The sequence below is a fragment of the Tursiops truncatus genome, chromosome 6 (genome assembly GCF_011762595.2).
Source record: "Tursiops truncatus isolate mTurTru1 chromosome 6, mTurTru1.mat.Y, whole genome shotgun sequence".
Lineage (NCBI taxonomy): Eukaryota > Metazoa > Chordata > Mammalia > Artiodactyla > Delphinidae > Tursiops > Tursiops truncatus.
In genome coordinates, this window is record NC_047039.1 from 49,047,975 (window position 1) to 49,066,639 (window position 18,665).

At 41.8% G+C, this 18,665-nt stretch overlaps 1 protein-coding gene across 1 annotated transcript in view; it reads right to left on the reverse strand.

The window, feature by feature from the left end:
- SH3GL2 (SH3 domain containing GRB2 like 2, endophilin A1) overlaps positions 1-18,665 on the reverse strand; it is a 198,611-nt gene that overhangs the window by 46,996 nt on the left and 132,950 nt on the right. Inside the window, exons 2-3 of the mRNA XM_033858060.2 lie at positions 14,669-14,737; positions 4,784-4,856 (exon numbers count right to left, since the gene is read on the reverse strand). Coding sequence (XP_033713951.2) covers positions 4,784-4,856; positions 14,669-14,737 — 142 coding nt within the window. The remainder of the gene's footprint in view (positions 1-4,783; positions 4,857-14,668; positions 14,738-18,665) is intronic.

An 18,665-nucleotide genomic window follows, 5' to 3' on the forward strand; every position in this document is an offset into this window, starting at 1 on the left:
CTGTACAGCTCTCCTCAGAGTATACATACTTTATGCTGTTAAGACTGTGAGGTCCCAAGGGGCAGGGGCCCAATCTTGGTTCTGTATCTACCCCCACTATATATAGAATTGCATAGGTCCTTGTATAAAAGTAAATGCATTTGATAAATGTTGGTTACATGGGTAGAGCTAATGGGTTAGGGGAAAGGAAGAGTTTCTCCTTCTCTCCTTTACATTATAGCAGTTTTATCACATTAGCCACTGAGTATCAACTGTGCTTCATAATCCACTTTTTCAAATATCCAAATGTCACGGGCTGCCTGGAACTGAGCTGGGGCCTGGGGGCATATGGGGGGATGGTGGGGAATAAGACAGGCAGAGCCCTGTCCTTACAGGGGAGGACAAACCGAAGCACACACACCATGCAATTACAGTAAGTGTGGCATGTGCCACCAGAGAAAAGCATCTGGGATCATGAGAGGGTAATTTTTTTTTTTTTTTTTTTGTGGTACGCGGGCCTCTCACTGCTGTGGCCTCTCCCGTTGCGGAGCACAGGCTCCAGACGCGCAGGCTCAGCGGCCATGGCTCACGGGCCCAGCCGCTCCGCGGCATGTGGGATCTTCCTTGACCGGGGCACAAACCCGTGTCCTCTGCATCGGCAGGCGGACTCTCAACCACTGCACCACCAGGGAAGTCCATGAGAGGGTCATTGACGGTGGAACCTAATGCAGTCAGGGCTTCAGGAAGGCTTCTTTCTAAATGACCTTGATGCTGGACCTGAGGAGACTGTTTGTCTGGCAAGGTAGAGGGATAAGGGCAGGCTGACCATGTAGGGAGGGCCCTTCGAGCCTTGTTAAAAATGGTAAAACTTAATCCTAAAAGCAGTGAAAATCCATTGAAGGGTTTTGTGCAAGATGATGACATGATCAGGTCTGCCTTTTAAAATATCACTCCGGAGGTGGGCAAGAGCAGATGGGGGTGCCTACACAGAGCACAGCTACAGATTCAAGAAAAGTAATCCAACTCTCTTTGGTCATCATTTCAATAGGAATTGAGTTTCAAGACTATACAGATGTGTATGCTCCATAACCACAAGATGTGAAAGCCAGAATGCATCCTAGAGTATGAATCAAATACAAGATACTCTCAAAGTACCCTCAAAGCATTCGTTTCCACAGATCCTACTGGCCTGTCCAGGTAAATTTGTTACTTTGCATAAGTCCCTATCCTGACCCTGGCCAGATCTTGCTTATTCGGGACCAGAAACCAGTGACCCATATTGGTTGACCCCGTTTCTGGGGTCACAGAGAGGCTGAGTGGTCAAAGCATTTATCAAACAGCATGAGTTTGGGAATATTCTGCTCTTTTGTGCCCAAGGACTGGGAGCCTCTGGGTGTTGGCTAGAATCTTGTGTCCTCTTCTCAAGGACACTTGCATTCTGAACAAGGGTACTGGATCAGCCACCTTTCAGGAGCTCTAGCCAGTGTCTGCTCTCAGGGCAAGAAATTCATGGAGGAACTAAGTCATATCTATTATAAGCCAATTAAACACAAATTATCTAAATTCTGAAGAGTGAGCATATGAAATTTTGTTTTACTCTGGACCCTTGTAGATGACACTTATTTGTATAAATATGTGCCCTGCCCACATATAACTGCTTTTCTGAAACCAACTTGTGATCGCCTGGTGACAGCCTTAATGGTTCTCCGTGGTGGCAGATGTTCATTCAATTTTTAAATAGCCAGAAAACCAATATGTTGGTAGCTAATAAGCACAGTCAGGATTCTGTTAAAAATACGTCATTTCTAAAACTTCAAATCTCCCCCAATTACCTCCTCCTGCTATCTTTTTTATTAAAATAAAAATAAGGCTCAACCCCACAATTTGTTCCCTTTCTGGATTTCTGTCATATCCACTCTGAAAGTAAAATACCCTTTGCACCTAAATGAAGAACCCATTCTTCTCAGAAGCAGGACTGTGCAATGGAAAGTTCCTGGGCTCGGGGGCATCAGACCTGGGTTCCCATCCTGGTTTCGTCCCTTCCTAGGTGTGTAACTTTGGGAAAGTTTCTTAAATTCTCTGGCCCTTGTTTTTTCCCGAGGAAAATTAGGCTAGCCTACTGTATCAGTTTTCTAGGTCTGCCATAACAAATTGCCACAGATTGTGTGGCTTAGAACAACAGAAATTTACTCTCTCACAGTTCAAGACACTTGAAATCAAGATGTCAGTAGGGTTGGTTCTTTCTGAGGCTCTCTGGGAGAATCCTTCCTCTCCTCTTCCAGCTCTGGTGGCTCCCGGCATTCCTTGGTTTGTGGCAGCATCACTCTAATCTTGGCCTCTGTCTTCAGGTGGCCTTCTGCCCTGTGTCTCTCTGTGTTTTCTCTTCTTCTTATAAGGACACCAGTTGTTGGATTTAGGGCCCACTCTAACTCCAGAATGAGTTCATCTCAAGATCATTAATGGATTACATCTCAAAAGATGTTATTTCCAAATAAAGTTACATTTGGAGGTTCTGGGTAGCCCTGGATTTTGAGGGACATCCTATTCAACACAGCATACCTCCATACACCTGAATTCCATTATACTCAGGAACACAGATGGGTCCCCACCAAAGATCTGTGTTCATGGATTTTTACTTTCTTTGCTATACTATGAATTTTTCAACTGCGTTTTCTTTTTATAATCAGGAAAAAAACAGCTACTTTTAGAGAGAAGACAGTGTATATAACTAGCGACATAATGAAAATGCATTAGTGCTCAGTAACTACTATATTTTCCCTCTCCTTCCATACACTTAATATTAGTCCTACAACATGGAAGCAATCTAAGTGTCCATCGACAGGTGAATGGATAAAAAAGATGTGGCACGTATGTACAATGGAATATTAATCAGCCAGAAAAAGAAACGAAATTGAGTTATTTGTAGTGAGGTGGACGGACCTAGAGTCTTTCATACAGAGTGAAGTAAGTCAGAAAGAGAAAAACAAATACTGCATGATAACACGTATATATATGGAATCTAAAAAAAAAAATGGTTCTGATGAACCTAAGGGCAGGACAGGAATAAAGACACAGACATAGAGAATGGACTTGAGGACACAGGGAGGGGGAAGGGTAAGCTGTGACAAAGTGAGAGAGTGGCATGGACATATATACACTACCAAATGTAAAACAGACAGCTAGTGGGAAGCAGCTGCATAGCACAGGGAGTTTGTGACCACCTAGAGGGGTGGGATAGGGAGGGTGGGAGGGAGACGCAAGAGGGAAGGGATATAGGGATATATGTATTTGTATAGCTGATTCACTTTGTTATACAGCAGAAACTAACACAACATCGTAAAGAAATTATACTCCAATAAAGATGTTAAAAAATATATATTAGCCCTACAACAGCAGGGCTAAGTAATCCTAGCACCATCCATGCGTAAATCCCAGGAAATGAGGGAGCACTTCAAGATTCTACTCAAAGACAAAGACAAAAACATCCTTCCCTAAACAATGACTCCTTACCGTGAGACTTGGGGTGAGCAGTTCTCTTTTCAAAACTGACCTATCACAGTTGTTTAAATACTTAGGAACGGGTGAAGATCTCTTAGATAAGAGATCCTTGAATCTCTGTGGAATACAGAGGTCATGAAGAAGGCTGCAAGCAAAAATTGGAAACTTCATTTTTGCTATTCGTTGCCTAATTTGCCAGCAATTTGGTCTACTATCAGTTAAAGGCCTGGTTCCTATGGCTTATCACTTACTTCAATATTTTCCTTCCTCACATAATCCCATCTCTGATGCAGTTTTTAAAAAAACTGAGAATGTTATTCCCACAGTTTGGGCTGAGCGAAAGCTGCAGCCAGCAGCAGCAGAAGGCAGTAGGGAGCTGGTCAGCACTGACTGTGCTTGTCTGCCTCCTCTTACCCCACGTATTTCCTTTTCTTATCTCTCACCCATTAACGCTCAGAATCCAAACACAGTGGGGCTGACACAGTGCCTGAACCATCTCCCCTAGGACCACCAAAGACACAGGAATCTCAACCTGAAACTCCCAAAGAAACTGGTCTCAAGATACGCAGTTTTCCCAATATTCATACGTTTTACTTAAATATATTCAAACTTGCTTCAAGTTTCTACACTCTGCAATTAGGAACTGCTATTCAGGAAGAGTGCTGAGGAGGTCTAGAGTATCAGCTGCTTTGCTGTTACACCTTGTGCTCTTTGAGATCACCCCACTTCTGCCTGATTCTCTTTTCAAGGTACAGCTCCATTATCTCTATTGTAACTCCCTTCTCTTAAGAGCGTAACAGGTTAGCAAGAAAAGTGCTGATCTGTGATGTGCTTGGAGAAAAATCAGAACAAAGAACAACCCTCCAAAGACTTCAGAGATGCGTATGGACAGAAACCCTCTGTATTTCACAAAAACCATTCAACTTCCTACTTTTTCACACCTTTGGTGAATTACTATGTTTTATCTGAAAATTCTCCCAATTTACTTTCTTACAATCCCTTTCAAATGAGTGTTCAGTTCATAACAGCTTGCAGCTACCCTGACATCATGTGCCACCCACGCTGTCCACACAGTGCTGTTTGTTAATTACACTACAGTCAGATAAAATATCACAGAAGCCTCCAGTTACTTCAGTGAGAACCTAAAAAGTCCTCCCTTCCCGGTCGAAATGCTCCACCTGAAGCCACTGAACTTCCAGAAGGGAGGACAGGGCAAGCAGAAGCACACCAAACCTAGCCTGTCTACCAAAGAGAAACGAAAAGTTACCTGGAGGGATACCCCTGCAAGTATAAAACGAGCCCTTACCTGGATTGGGTTGAAGGTACTCAATTGTTTTAGTCATTATTTCCATCACAGCCCTGCTGGTGACATCCACTTTCTGAAATGAGAAAATAAATATTCTAAATGATGCAAATTATTAGCTTTAGAAACGTAGTTTTTGCTTGAGCATATATACAACCACTGGTGGTACAACCGAGCACGAAATCCTGTGGTGGAAGGTGAGGGGCTCACAGAGCTGCCAGAATTACCACTGGCTTTGCATTCAGCTGTGTTCCATCAAGACTTGGAAAGCCCATTTACCCAGAAAGGAACCTACTAATTTCCTAAAATGTGTTTCAAAATATACTTCCTTATCTCCTGGTAAAATAATGTGGATATAGCTTCCTCTCACTGGAAGTTGCCTGATGTGGTCTCGCATGCCACATCGACTCTGTTTGTTCAAGTAAGAGAGGGAAAGTTTTTATTTAACTTCTGAGAACATCCCGAGTACATAAAAATCTTGAGCAAACACTTCTAATCAGTTCTTGAACTTTTGGTTAACTCTAAATTAAAATCACGGTCCTAGAGTCTATCCTTGCAAAATTCTGAATGGTCAGTATTTGCACTCAGCAGGTCACCATGTCCTCTCTCTGTTGCACCCTTTTTACCACATGAAGAGGCCGTGCAATGAGGTCCTCTCTACATTCCCCCATGAAATCCTTTCCTTATCAACACGTGTGGTCCATTCATTCACTCTGCAGGGTAAATGACTACTGAAAATTAGTGCATCCTCCTATCCAAGATATGTACATGGAATACGTAAGTATGAATGAAGGGAATTAATTTTTGATGGCGGAATATCAGATCTCAATTAAGTTCAAGGAGACTTCGTTGTTTTCTTTAGAGTTCAAGGGCTCCTCCCTCAATTCCAATTTTTCTGTAACCTACTGCACCTACATACAAAATCAACCTTTTATGGATGGGGCAAGCCTCCTTCTCTTCCTTTTTTTTATTAATTTTTATTGGAATATGGTTGCTTTACAATGTCGTGTTAGCCTCCACTGCACAACAAAAGAATCAGCCATACACATATAGGTATCCTCTCCTTTTTGGACTTGTCTCCCACTTAGGTTACCACAGTGCATTAGGTAGAGTTCCCTGTGCTATTCAGTATGTGCCCATCAGTTGTCTATTTTATACATAGTATCAGTACTATATATGTGTCAATCCCAGTTCCCAGTTCCTCCCACCCCACCCCTTTCCCCCTTGGTATCCATATATTTGTTTTCTACCTCTGTGTAAGCCTTCTTCTCTTTCATAATCAGAAACCAAACCATAACCAGAAGATTTTATCTTTCAGCTTTGTTTTTCAATACTTAATCAGTTCCCCTTCCATGGCAGTCAGATTACTGTGTGTGTAAGGAGCTTGCTACTCCTGTGATTAATAGCGGAAACATTTTTTCTTATGAGGTCATCATGGTATAAAATTACCTTAAAAAGCATTCCTATTTATAAGAGATGCCTGCCCACATGTGAACCCTGTACCACATTCTTTTGGTTAACTTCAGTTTTCAATACATCTTAGATTTGAGTATGTGGCTAAGTAGTATTTAGTTCTGCAATGAATAGTGGTCCCCCAGAGTTTTACAGTGCAGAACTTGTGTGGCCATACACGGAGGTCCTGGAAGCATTACCAACATGCCAACCAACCACTATGCACTCAATGTAAATGAAGTCAAAGGGTGTGTGCAGAAAAAAACAGGCTGAAAGTCCAGGTTACATGTGTGATAGGACAAAAACACAGATCTTCTGCTGACTATATGACAGGGCTTAAAGCATTCAATGTCAAATGTATCCAAATGTCCTATGTGGCTATGACTGGAAGCAAAGTAGTTCCAAAGGTCAAAGTTTCTAAGGGAGAGTGCCAGAGGGACTGCATTGGCCAGTGACCACTTGGTATTCTGAACTCATCTGATGTGAGGAAGCGAACCAATTTCTAACTTTCCCCCCATCTCTACCCTCAGTAATAATCATGATCACCATCATCATAAACTGCTTCATATTTGTCAGAAATTGTTCCAAGGGCTTTAAATATCTTTACATACTAAATCCTCAGAAGCCTTATGAAACAGATACACAGAGGTTAAGAAACTTGCCCAATTCCGGCTCCAGCATATGTGTTAACTACCACCCAATACTTCTTGAAAGCACGAAAAGGCAACAGGGACATCTCCTGACCTGAAGAGAGACACCAAGTCAGAGCTGCAAAGCTCTCTGTACCACCTCCTAGATGGAGCTGGAGACCTGGCAGAGGCCAACCACACAGGACCAGGAGGAAAGCACCTTCCAGCTCACCTTCTGGTTTTGTTCTGAAAGTCCTGAAAGTCTACAGAAACTCATTCACGAGAACTATTCTACCCTGGGCCTCTGCAAAAGGGAGGCTGTCCCAGGCTAAGTTGTTTGACCACATGGCCTCAGTTACACTGGCTTCTCTACAGAGGCTGGGTGCTAGTAGTGTATATCTGGAGTGGTCCATGGGCAAGTCAGCAAGGAAAGCACGAAAAGTGGTTCTCATTTGCGAAATGAAACCCCCTTTCCCTTCTGGGTTCTGTAAATAGACCGCCCAAGTACTCAGGCTCTATACATAGAAGCTATCAGCTTGGCAAAAGCCAGTGGTCTTGGGGGAGGCACAGAGACGCTGGAGACAACAATATTAGAGCATTGCATTTGGTCCCCAGGTGGGATTCAACCTTAGAAGAAGAATGAGAATAAAAACTACTCAGTGTCCCCCATGGTTTGGCCAAAGTCTCCCAGGGAAGAGCCCATACAACCCCAGATCTTGTGCCCACTGAGGCAGATTCCTTCAACACTTTCAGGTACCTGATCTAGATATCAATCTAGAGAAATTTCTAGCTAAACCCTTTTGATCAGAGCATAAAATAACCTTCACTTGCAATCCACCTCTGAAAACAACTTTATCCAATATAATAATTTGCGGAATGCATTTTCAGGACATACACCAAACAGGCAAGAGCTACTAGCAAATTCATTTACTAGGATCTTACTCCTGATTTTACACTTGACAGACTTAATAAACATAACAGAACAAGGCCAGTAGAGCATCCAGTCCAAAGTCTTGATTTTTTAAATATGCCAGTCTGAACCTGGAGAAGGGAAATGAATTCTCTGAGGTCACACAACCCAAGCAGCTATCATGGGAAGAAATATAGTTCCAAAGGTCATGGATCAGACACGGTTTCCAAGGAAGAATGCTGGAGGAACTGGACCGCCCGATGACATCAGCCAGTAGGAGGCTGACCAACGTCCAACTTCTCTCCATCTCTGTCCTCTTTTTGTCCAGAACTCTTTTTGTTAAACAAAACTATAGTGTGTCAGCCGTGGACAAGGTGAGGCCATCACCCTGTGAGAACCTTAAACGCTCCTTGTCAGGCTCTTGCTAGGAACACTATTTATACACCGCAACTGTCAATGTCCAACCATATACCCTCTTATTAACAGGCCTAGTATAACTACCATGAACTAAGAAGTTTTCCACTTAAATAATTTATTATAACTGGCAAGAGCTTTACTCCCATTTGAGAACAGCACAGCTTAATTCTGAACTTATGACATTGTACCTAATGATTTCCTTAATGCCCAAATTTTCCTACTGCTTGAAAACAAGTTTTGATGTGTCCCAAACGGCAACTTCCATTTTTGTGAGCACCTGAGCCTCTGTTTCTTCAACCACCCTTGTCTGGATTGGGGCACGGAGTCATTAGGGAAGGCTGTTTGGTGGAGGTGAAGCTAACTATATAAGATACAGGCATGTTTGCAGGAAATAAAAACTTATCTGTACGAAATAAGTTCTGGGTTTTTTTCCTCAAAGAATACGCACATATTCCTCTGGTCTTTTTACTTCAATTTTCTCATTAGCAAGATTTTAGCAACTCAATACATTAGCAGGTTCTTCCTCCACTATCCAGTCTTGTAATTTACAACTATGAGTAGGGAGAGAAACAGCTCTCTCAACCCGCTTTACTCACTATAACATTTCCCTTCTTCATGCTAAGTCAAGGGTTGGCAAACCATGGCCGGTGGGCCACATCTGGGCCACTGCCTGTTGTTAGATTTTTTCCTTTTTAAAAAAAAATATTTATTTATTTTTGGCTGCGCTGGGTCTTCGTTGCTGCGCGGGCTGTCTCTAGTTGCGGCGAGCGGGGCTACTCTTTGTTGCAGTGGCTTCTCTTGTTGTGCAGCACGGGCTGTAGGTGCAAGGCTTCAGTAGTTGCAGCACCTGGGCTCAATAGTTGTGGCTCACGGGCTCTAGAGCACAGGCTCAGTAGTTGTGGTGCACGGGCTTAGTTGCTCCGCCACATGTGGGATCTTCCTGGACCAGGGCTCGAACCCGTGTCCCCTGCATTGGCAGGCGGATTCTTAACCACTGTGCTACCAGGGAAGCCCCCGTTGTTAGATTTTTAAATAGCTGGAACAATTCAAAAGAAGAAGACTATTTTGTTGCACATAATAACTATACAAAATGCAAATTTCAGTGTCCTTGGGTAAATTTTATTGGAACACAGCCATGCTCCTTCATTCAAATACCACTGATGCTTGCTTTTGCTCTTCAATAGCAGAGGTGAGGAGCTGCAACACAGACCACAGACGCCCTCTGGCCCACAAAGCCTAATATATTTACAGAAAAAGTTTGCTGCTCCCTGCGCTAAGGTTCTACTTTCATAAAGGCATGCCACGCTGAATCTACGGATGCCCATCATTTCACCAGCTGTCTCGGTCTTTAGAGACAAGATACAAGAGAACTGAAAGGCACCAGATTGACTAGAATGGGGCTATTGTTTTGAGGCATCTGAACATTACCCTTCCCCATTGGAAAAGGAGCAGTCACTGTTTCCTGAACACAGGAGGCAGCACAGGTGAAAAACACAGCATTCTTTGTGGACTAACAAAAGGACTGAAAGATATGACTTCACAACATCAGACACTGCATTATACCTGATGCTGTCACAGGTACACAGTAGCAGAGTTTAAGAAAAATAAAATGGACATCTTAAAACGGAGCACCGTTTGTGGGTTTAGTGATCAATACTAAATAGATGAATTAAGCACCCACTTAAATATAGGCTAACTTACAGTGGTTACGCAAAAGAGATGTTAAAATGTCATATGAAACATGAAAATCTTTCAAATTCTTAATTTTTCTGTCACTGAAATTAAGAAAATGTACCTATTAAGAATGAATGCACACCCACTTAAAGGACAGGAGCTAAAGGAGAACACCTAACTAAACAAATCACAGAGACACGATGAAAACAGTATCCTGGGAAAGTCTGTCTGGCAGTGAGATACAGGCTGGTCCAATAAGGGGATGTTTTCATAGTCCCCTACTGATATGGAAGAATTAATGTACCTGTCCCCAGACTGCTCTGCTTTTCAGCAGTTACCTTATGTATTTGGAAAGCCTGATTAATGAACTGTGTGTTGAAAACAAAAATAAACAACACATTAGGCTGAGACTGCCCCAATGTATTTTTTTTGTTAATCTTCTTAGGCATTTACCTTCAATGAACATTGGCTTGGAAACACGTTGCAAACACGTAACTGAGAAGAAGCTAGTCTTCACTAAATTTCAGGATCAGCAGAAAAATGTCTTTAAAGCTCATCTTGTTTGGGGCTCCCACCCATCCTACAGTTCCACACCAGCAAGTGAGTGTCTCAGTACCGTAATCCACAGCTTCTCTTTTACCACCACACCCATGAAGAAGACATTCACGTATATGACAGGTGCTCACGGTGCACTCGGGGATATGTGAAACCCTGAGCGTGCTGGCTGGGACTTTACTCCTTTCTCTCCCATTTGGGATAGATCACTAGAATCCAAGTGAGACTGACATTATGAAAAATGACATTAGTAACAGATTACTTGCCACAAAACTCGAAGGAGATGACAACTATTGTGCTTCACACAGAATGTGGGAACCATGGGTTTACCCTCTCTTTAAACGTGGGCAGTGATGGGGAATTCAGTAATCCCCAAGGCTCTTTTTTATTTAAAAAGCTCCGACAACAGAAACTTCTTTCTTATGTTGAGTCTGAATCTATCTCCCCGTAGCTTCTACTCGTTGATTCTAGCCTACCACTTGGGCTTAAACAGAAGGATCTAGCTCCTCTCCACCCAATGACTAGTTAAGTATATGGAGATAATGACCATGGACATTCTCCTATAGCGCTTCCCCCACAGGCTGCTCTGCAAACAATACATTCCCTCACTCATATAAGGAATGACAATCTTTCCATTCTTTCTCAACATCTGTTTGCCTTAAAACTTGAGGCTGCCCCTTCAGAAAAATTCCATTCTCATTAAAATGGTCTACAGCCATGCTTTCAACTTGAGGACTCCTGGTTTCAACAGCAGGGATTTCCCATGATACTTTTCAGGCTCCTAAAAGAGACACTGTACCCCTTGGCTTGGACTTCTTTCTACATCACTCATATACACAGAAACCAGAGAAAATTTCAGGATTTAGCTCAGGTGCCCTTTCTTCTAGGAAGCCTCCACTCGTCTACCCAACCTGAGTTAGGTCTTCCATGAAAATACTCCCCAAGGCATCAAGCACCATTGTCCCATAAGACACTAATCTATGTGTCTTATTTCTTCCATCAAAACTGGAAGCTCCTGTAGGCAGGAACTGTACCTTAATCATCTTTATATTCCTGGTGCCTAGCAGGATGCCTGCCACATGGACGCATTTACAGATATTCCATGTGAATTAATGAACATACCCACACACCACCCACCCACACACACACACACACACACACACACACACACACACACAATCACTGCAGCAACTGATGTAAATTTCGAAGAAACCAGGTCCCTCAAATTCTAGTGCTTCCTCTTGATAAAAAAATCTGCATCTTTTCAAAGAAAAAAAATCCACACAATGTCTGTACCACGGTAAGAAATTTCGGCTGTGAGGAAGCTTGTAAGCAACAAATACCACTTAAAATGAACAAAGAAACAATTCCATGCAGGCACTTAGGAGGAGGACAGAAATGGTTACACGCAGGGTTCCTGCAGCCACAACACAGCCGAAGGAGTCCACCCAGTCAGCTCCAGGACGGGAAGGCTACAAGGGCTAAGAGATGCACGTGGTGACTTTACTGTATCTCAGCAGGAGAGTGGATGTGGTGGCTGATTACGGAAGCAACCTCTAGGAATACCCACTTCTCTCTCCCAGTAGTGCTGTGTGATGCAAACCTCTAATTTATCTCATTTTGTTGTCTCACTGCACCTCTGAGAACACAGTGAACAAAGGTCTCTCTGCTCTAAATGCTTGATGAACAGGAAATTGACCATGGAAAGGTGATTCTTCTGCAAGTTTGGGAAAACCTGCAGAGCTAAAATGTTTGTGTGTGTAATAAACATATAAACAGAACAGATTTGGAGTCTAAATCTAAAGCATGTGCTTTCCAATTACCACAGAAACCTCTACCTTTAATGTGAATTTAACATGAGTAGTGATAAGGCAAAAGATGTGTGGGATGAAGTGGAATAAACAATTTCCACACCTCACTAAAACCTAAATCTCTCAGTCTACTTAGTTATAAACCCAAATACAAGACCACAAGTGTGTTCTTCAACCAGCAAAACCTTATTACGGTAATATCTAGATTTTGAAATAAAAGCTTCAGAAACTCATTATTTTCTAGGAAACAGGAGAAATAAACCTTACCAACAGACTCAGAGGGACATCTGCGGGTCTCTGCCTGAAGTAAAATGTTTGTAAGGTCCTCTTTTATTTCAATTACTTTGCAAGACCGGCATGGATTCAAAGGCTCAATTAGTTGTTCAGTTATAAACACTGTTCTCCAAATTTCTTATTCTTTTTAATCTCATTTAAGAAATAGAAAGTTAGTTTGTCTCAGTTTAGGCAGTCGGCTACCGAGCTTATTACCTCGTGTCCTGGCAGAGGCTGAAAGCAGGACTCAAATTCTGATTCCTTAGTCCTAAATTCCTAAACACCTGCCTAATCTGTCATTAGTGACAGGGCACTGGCCACGTGGAATATTATACACTCCCTCCAGGGTGGGGATGGGAGGGAGACGTCAAAGGATAAGGGGGACGAAGGAAGACTGGGTGTAGACAGAGATTGGTGCAAATAAACAGACCCACAGGGCTGCTCATAAAGAGGGGAGTGGTACTATGAGGACACTATGGCGAGCAGAGGAGTCGAAGCCAAGTCATTCTGAGCAGTTGTGTCGGGTTCTGGAGACTCATTAAATCTCCTATCAGTGAGGCTCCCTATTCTATCGGGGAGGTCCATCTCAAGAACTTAGCCAGAAATACCAGCTAGGTAAACACTAAACAGTCTCATTTCACAAGACTCCTGTCTCTCAGCAACTCATCTTTTATTCAGGAACTCAAATGTGTCCAGTTCTCTCTCTCTCTTTTTTTTTTAATATTTATTTATTTATTTGGCTGCACTGGGTCTTTGTTGCAGCATGTGGGATCTTTAGTTGTAGCTTGCAGCATCTTTTAGTTGCGGCATCGGGATCTTTAGCTGCGGCACATGGGATCTAGTTCCCTGACCACGGATTGAACCTGGGCCCCCTGCACTGGGAGCACGGAGTCTTAGCCACTGGACCACCACAGAAGTCCCTGTCCGGTTGTCTCTTGCTTGCTGTTTCCTTTACTAGAAACGCACTAGGCTCTGCTAACTCTTACTCATCCTTTATATCCTCACTTAAATATCAGGAAAGTCTTCCCTGACCACCCTATGTGGGTGAGTTTCCTCTGTTCCAAGCTTCTCTAGTGCCATGTTTCGTTACCCTTGCCACACTGGTCAGTATTTGTCCAATGTCTGTCTTCCCCACTAGATTATGAATTTAATGCAGTCAGAAATCTTATCTATCCTGTTCACTACTATATCCTACATGCCTGTCTCAGAGGAGGTATAGAACAAAAATTTGTTGTATTCATCAATGAACTCTTCAGAAGAAAAACTGAAAAAGACAGGGCAGAAAGTAAAAATGTGGTTTCTGGGTATCACAGGCTTTCGCCATCCTCTCTGTTCAAGTGCAGGGTTTGTATTCCCAGATCCTTTACTCATCCACAATTTAAAATCTAAAATAATTAATTGCACAATGCAATACCCACCCTCCATCATAAGCCTATGTATCTCTTTCCATGGACAGTCTCAAAGTGAAAGAAAAGTAAAAGAGAAAATACGGCATCTGTCACAAGAAAAATAAAAAGGCTTATTTTGTTCACCACCTCCACTCTCACTTGTTGAGAACCTGCTATCTTTTAAGGAAGAATGTTAAATGATTTATATTATTTTTAATCCTTAATAAAAGTCTCCGAAGAACGAATGTGTATTCTCCTTTTACATTTATGAAAATAGAGAAGCTCAGAGCAATATGCTGACTTGTGCAACAGGCAGTAGAAGTGGAGCTCAGGCCAAGGTCAGACCGGCTCACCACTGTGTTCACTACACATGCTGCCTCTGGCTGGCACAGTCCCCTCAGGAAAGTTCTCGAAAGCTAGAAAGTGACTCAAACTCTCCCCAAAACATTTGGTACATCATTCCCCACCTTATCCTCTTTTCGTCCCACGCCAGCACAATTCAAACACCAGCTCCATGTTGCCCCTATTTGGAAAAGTAATGATAAAATCCATTATGACATTTCACCTTCATGGAAGCTTTGTTCTTAGGATAGTAAAAAAAACCCAGATACTTTACATTTTCTGTTTTAAAATATACACTAAAAGGAGAGTACTTTTAAGAATAACAAAATGTATTCTCAGGTACCAGTGGGGAACGGTTTCCCCTTTCCTTTCTCTCTTCTCCACTTAGTATGCTGGGCAATTTTATGTCAAGGGAACTCAGAGTGATGAAGACTCACCCTTTCCATCTCTTTGAAGTCATCATCTAGCTTGGTTCCTTCAGCTCCTCCAACTTTCTCACTCACTTTCTGTAGAAAATAACCCAAAAAAGGAATTATAAATAAAATTTCTTTTAAACATGTGTCACAAGTTTTAAGCACTTTGACAAACATCATCTAATACAATCTCATAACTATTCTCTGATGTAGGTGGGCCGTCCCATTTTCATAGGAGACAGCTTTGGCTCAGCGGATATGAACAACTTACCAAAATCCATGCATCTGGTAGGTACTGAAGCAAGAATTCAAACTTATACCTTCTGATTTCAACCCTAGTGCTCTTTCTAGTATATAAATCATCACACAACTATCAAATCACTAACGTGTTCGTTTTGAAAGTTCCTAGGGAAAACAGCATCATACAATAATCATTTCCCTCTGATAATGGATCTAAAATGCTACCTAGGTAGAAAATTGCTACATCTTCAACCTATTCCTCAATGGGCTGTTGAACAGATAATCACAAGCATCTATCAAACTGGTATGAAAAATATCAGCCTAGCTGATCTTCAGATCTTATAAATCTCCCTGTAGCTGTCTACATCCTTATATACATAAGATAAACTATGTGGAAAGATGCTGAGGGTACTTCTTTGCTACCCAATCAATTCCCATTATCATACATTTTATTTTCATCAATTTACATATGCCAATGGTCATTTTCCACATGTAGAATTCATGTTCATTAAAAGATTAGATATTCTATTCTGTTTTGAAATAAAGACTCAAATTAAGTCTAATAAAAATTATGAAGGGATCACAAGGAAGATACTTTAATTTCATCAAAGACAGGAAATATTAAATGCTAATGACACCAGAATTTCATTCCTCTTAAAATAACTGTAAAGGTAGTTAGATGCTTTTTACTAAGATGTCACTGTGCTACATAAAGTTATCATACACAGATACTGAAGTATAATTTTCCATTTCCTTTAATAGCCACTGTGTTGAGGGTCTTTGCAGAGGATCCCCATCATGGCCAGACCTGCAGCAACCTCAGTAACAACTTGGGTCATCCAAGTGAGCTTGGGTTACCTCCTTCTAAAAGGGTCCTGGGATACGTGGCTCCATCTTTCTGGCCGTGGGAGCTCTGATATCCCCTTATAGGGGGCTGAGGTATAGTCCTTACACGCTCTTTCTTTAACTCCTGCATTCTGCCATCAGGAAAACCTTTAGAAGAGATCACTCTTGGGAAAACCAAGAGTCTGAATTCTATCACCACTCTGGCCCAGATTTCACCTCAGCAGCACTAACAGGAGGAATATGCTATGATGGAAGGGCATGGAATGGACTGCCATGGTACACAGAGTTGTTATGAAAATAAATGGCATAGTAAATATAAAAACCGGTGCGTGAACCTACAAGACATCCAATATATCCTAGTTCTGTTCTCTTACCAGTAAACTGTATATCTGATTAAATACCCTGGTCTTTCCCATCCGTTTATTTAACTGTTGTTTCATACTCTGAGAAGAATCTAGCAATTTTCATTAACATAATACAATGTTAGGCAGATAAAGGTCAATGATTAAAAATGAAATGTTAGTAAAAACAATATTCACATTTTTAATTTGTATAACTGGTACTTTCACTTGTAATTTATCATCCAGTATGCATACCGTAAGAACTATGTAGAGCAGACATTATTCCTATGTTGCAGATGAGAAAACTGAGGCTTGAGTAAATTAAACTGCCTGTCCATGGTAGGGATCTTTAGCTAGGAAGAGGCGGAACCAGGACCTGGAAGGCAATTTTCCCAAGTAAACCCTAGGTGGCTTTGCATTTGCACCACAGCACTAAAGAGCTGTCCGTGGTGCTGGCCACTTCTGCCTGAAGTTCCTTTAGATTCAAAGGGCCAGATGGCCAGAGTTAGATTCACTGCTTTAACCTTCGGTCCTTGACATCAGCACTCTCACTTAACCTGTATCCTAGGTGATGATGGCTATCAACTATTTCAACAGTCTGCACAGATCCAGGTTTTGTGTAGCATCACTATCACCAAATCTAAAAAGCCTGTATCAACTGTGATCTGGCCCAGAAGTCAGCTTCTTTACCTACTCTTAAAGATGTTTACCAACCCAGAAATGGGGATGGGAAGGCCTTAGGATTCAGTTTAGAACCTCCTAGTGGAATTCCAAGTGCCAGTAACTTAACCTGCATGTTGAGGTTTAAGTTATAGAAAAAGGGATAGAAGGGGACTTAAAGGTTATTAATACCGAATTTTCCCTATCACCAAACTAATTTTACTATGAGTTTTACACTGATTCCCTCCCTTTCACTTTGCTCAGTGATGGCAGTTTTAGCTCATACTTAAGCCCCTCTTGTGTCTTATTCTTGAAGTATGTGGTTTTCTGTTAAATTTGGGTTGGGAAACTCTAATCTTGGTGAACTCCTGCACAATAAAGAAATATAAGCTACACAACCCCGACTCAACTGTCTCAGTTCTACCTGTCTGTTTTCGATGTCACGGAACTCACTATATCACAAGGCCCCATTTTAGTTGAAGAGGATCATTATAGATATACCCCTCCCATGACCCGTGAATGAGATATTTAATTTTCATTTGCAAAACTGTCACAAAAACCAAGCAGCTGAGAAATGTCTCCATTTACAGTAACATTAGAGAATCCTGGTAACCTTGGGTTAATCACATTTTGGCCATCTCTCAGCCATAAAATATGACCTTCATCAAAAGCACAAGGGCTTATATAATACTTTCAATCCCATATTGCTCAACTGAGAGTAATTTTAATTTCCTCCCATTTTGCATCCATCAACAGGTTAGCACCACAATTGCTGGCTCTATATCAAATGGGATCACACTGGCCATTAGTAATTTAGAACTAGTCCTGGTAACTCACATGGAGGACAACTCATCAGTCCACTGGCTTTAACTATTTGGCTTAAGTACTGAGGGGGAGGCAGGGGAAGGCAGGAAGACAGAGAGGAAGGGAGAGAGAGAAAATATGAATCTATTCTCCACAAAAGCTGACATTTGAGCTGCTCTGAGAGAAACAGTTCACCAAATATACTGAATGAAGCTAACAGGTAGATACTGGTCCTGGTCTGATTATTTGGTTGATATAAATTTTCTTATCTAATTAGATTCACGGAAAAAGAAGAGTATTCAAAACGACATCCACATTGTTCTCTGGGCTATTTTTTTCCCCAAGTCACAAAGGATCTAAACATATCAAGGCATTGCATTAAACAATGTGTTAAATAACAATCTTCTCGCTCCTAAGGAGTATGCCAAACATTTTCTCCTCCTGTTCTTTACATAACATTACTAAAACTTCTATTGCCTTTGTGTGTAAGAGTCACGGTGAGGAAGACAGGCTCTCTGAGCTCATTTGGCCAACGATGAGTTTTGTTTTCCTCACCTAGCACCATTTATTTAAGAATAGTTTTGCCCTACTATTTTCCAGTGAGGTGGTCCCTAAAACCAAGATTTCATAGAATTGAATGATTTCCGATGCTGTTTAGTATACTTTAGCTAATATGCTTGCTTTTTGAGAAATTGATCCCCTATTTAAATAAATACCAGCAAAAGTTATGTGAATCAAACAAAACAGTATAAATGAGTCGATATGCCCACCTGTACTGTCTAAAAACAACTCTTCTGTTCAAAATCTTCAATTGTACCCATGCAGCACAACACTGAGAGCTTATACTCTTTTTTTTTTTTTTTTTTGCGGTACGCCTCTCACTGTTGTGGCCTCTCCCGTTGCGGAGCACAGGCTCCGGACGCGCAGGCTCAACGGCCATGGCTCACGGGGCCCAGACGCTCCACGGCATGTGGGATCTTCCTGGACCGGGGCACGAACCCGTGTCCCCTGCATCAGCAGGCGGACTCTCAACCACTGCACCACCAGGGAAGGCCTGAGAGCTTATACTTTTAATCTTATTTTCTATTACACTCTCCATATATTCTGTATTCCAACCAAACCAAAAATCT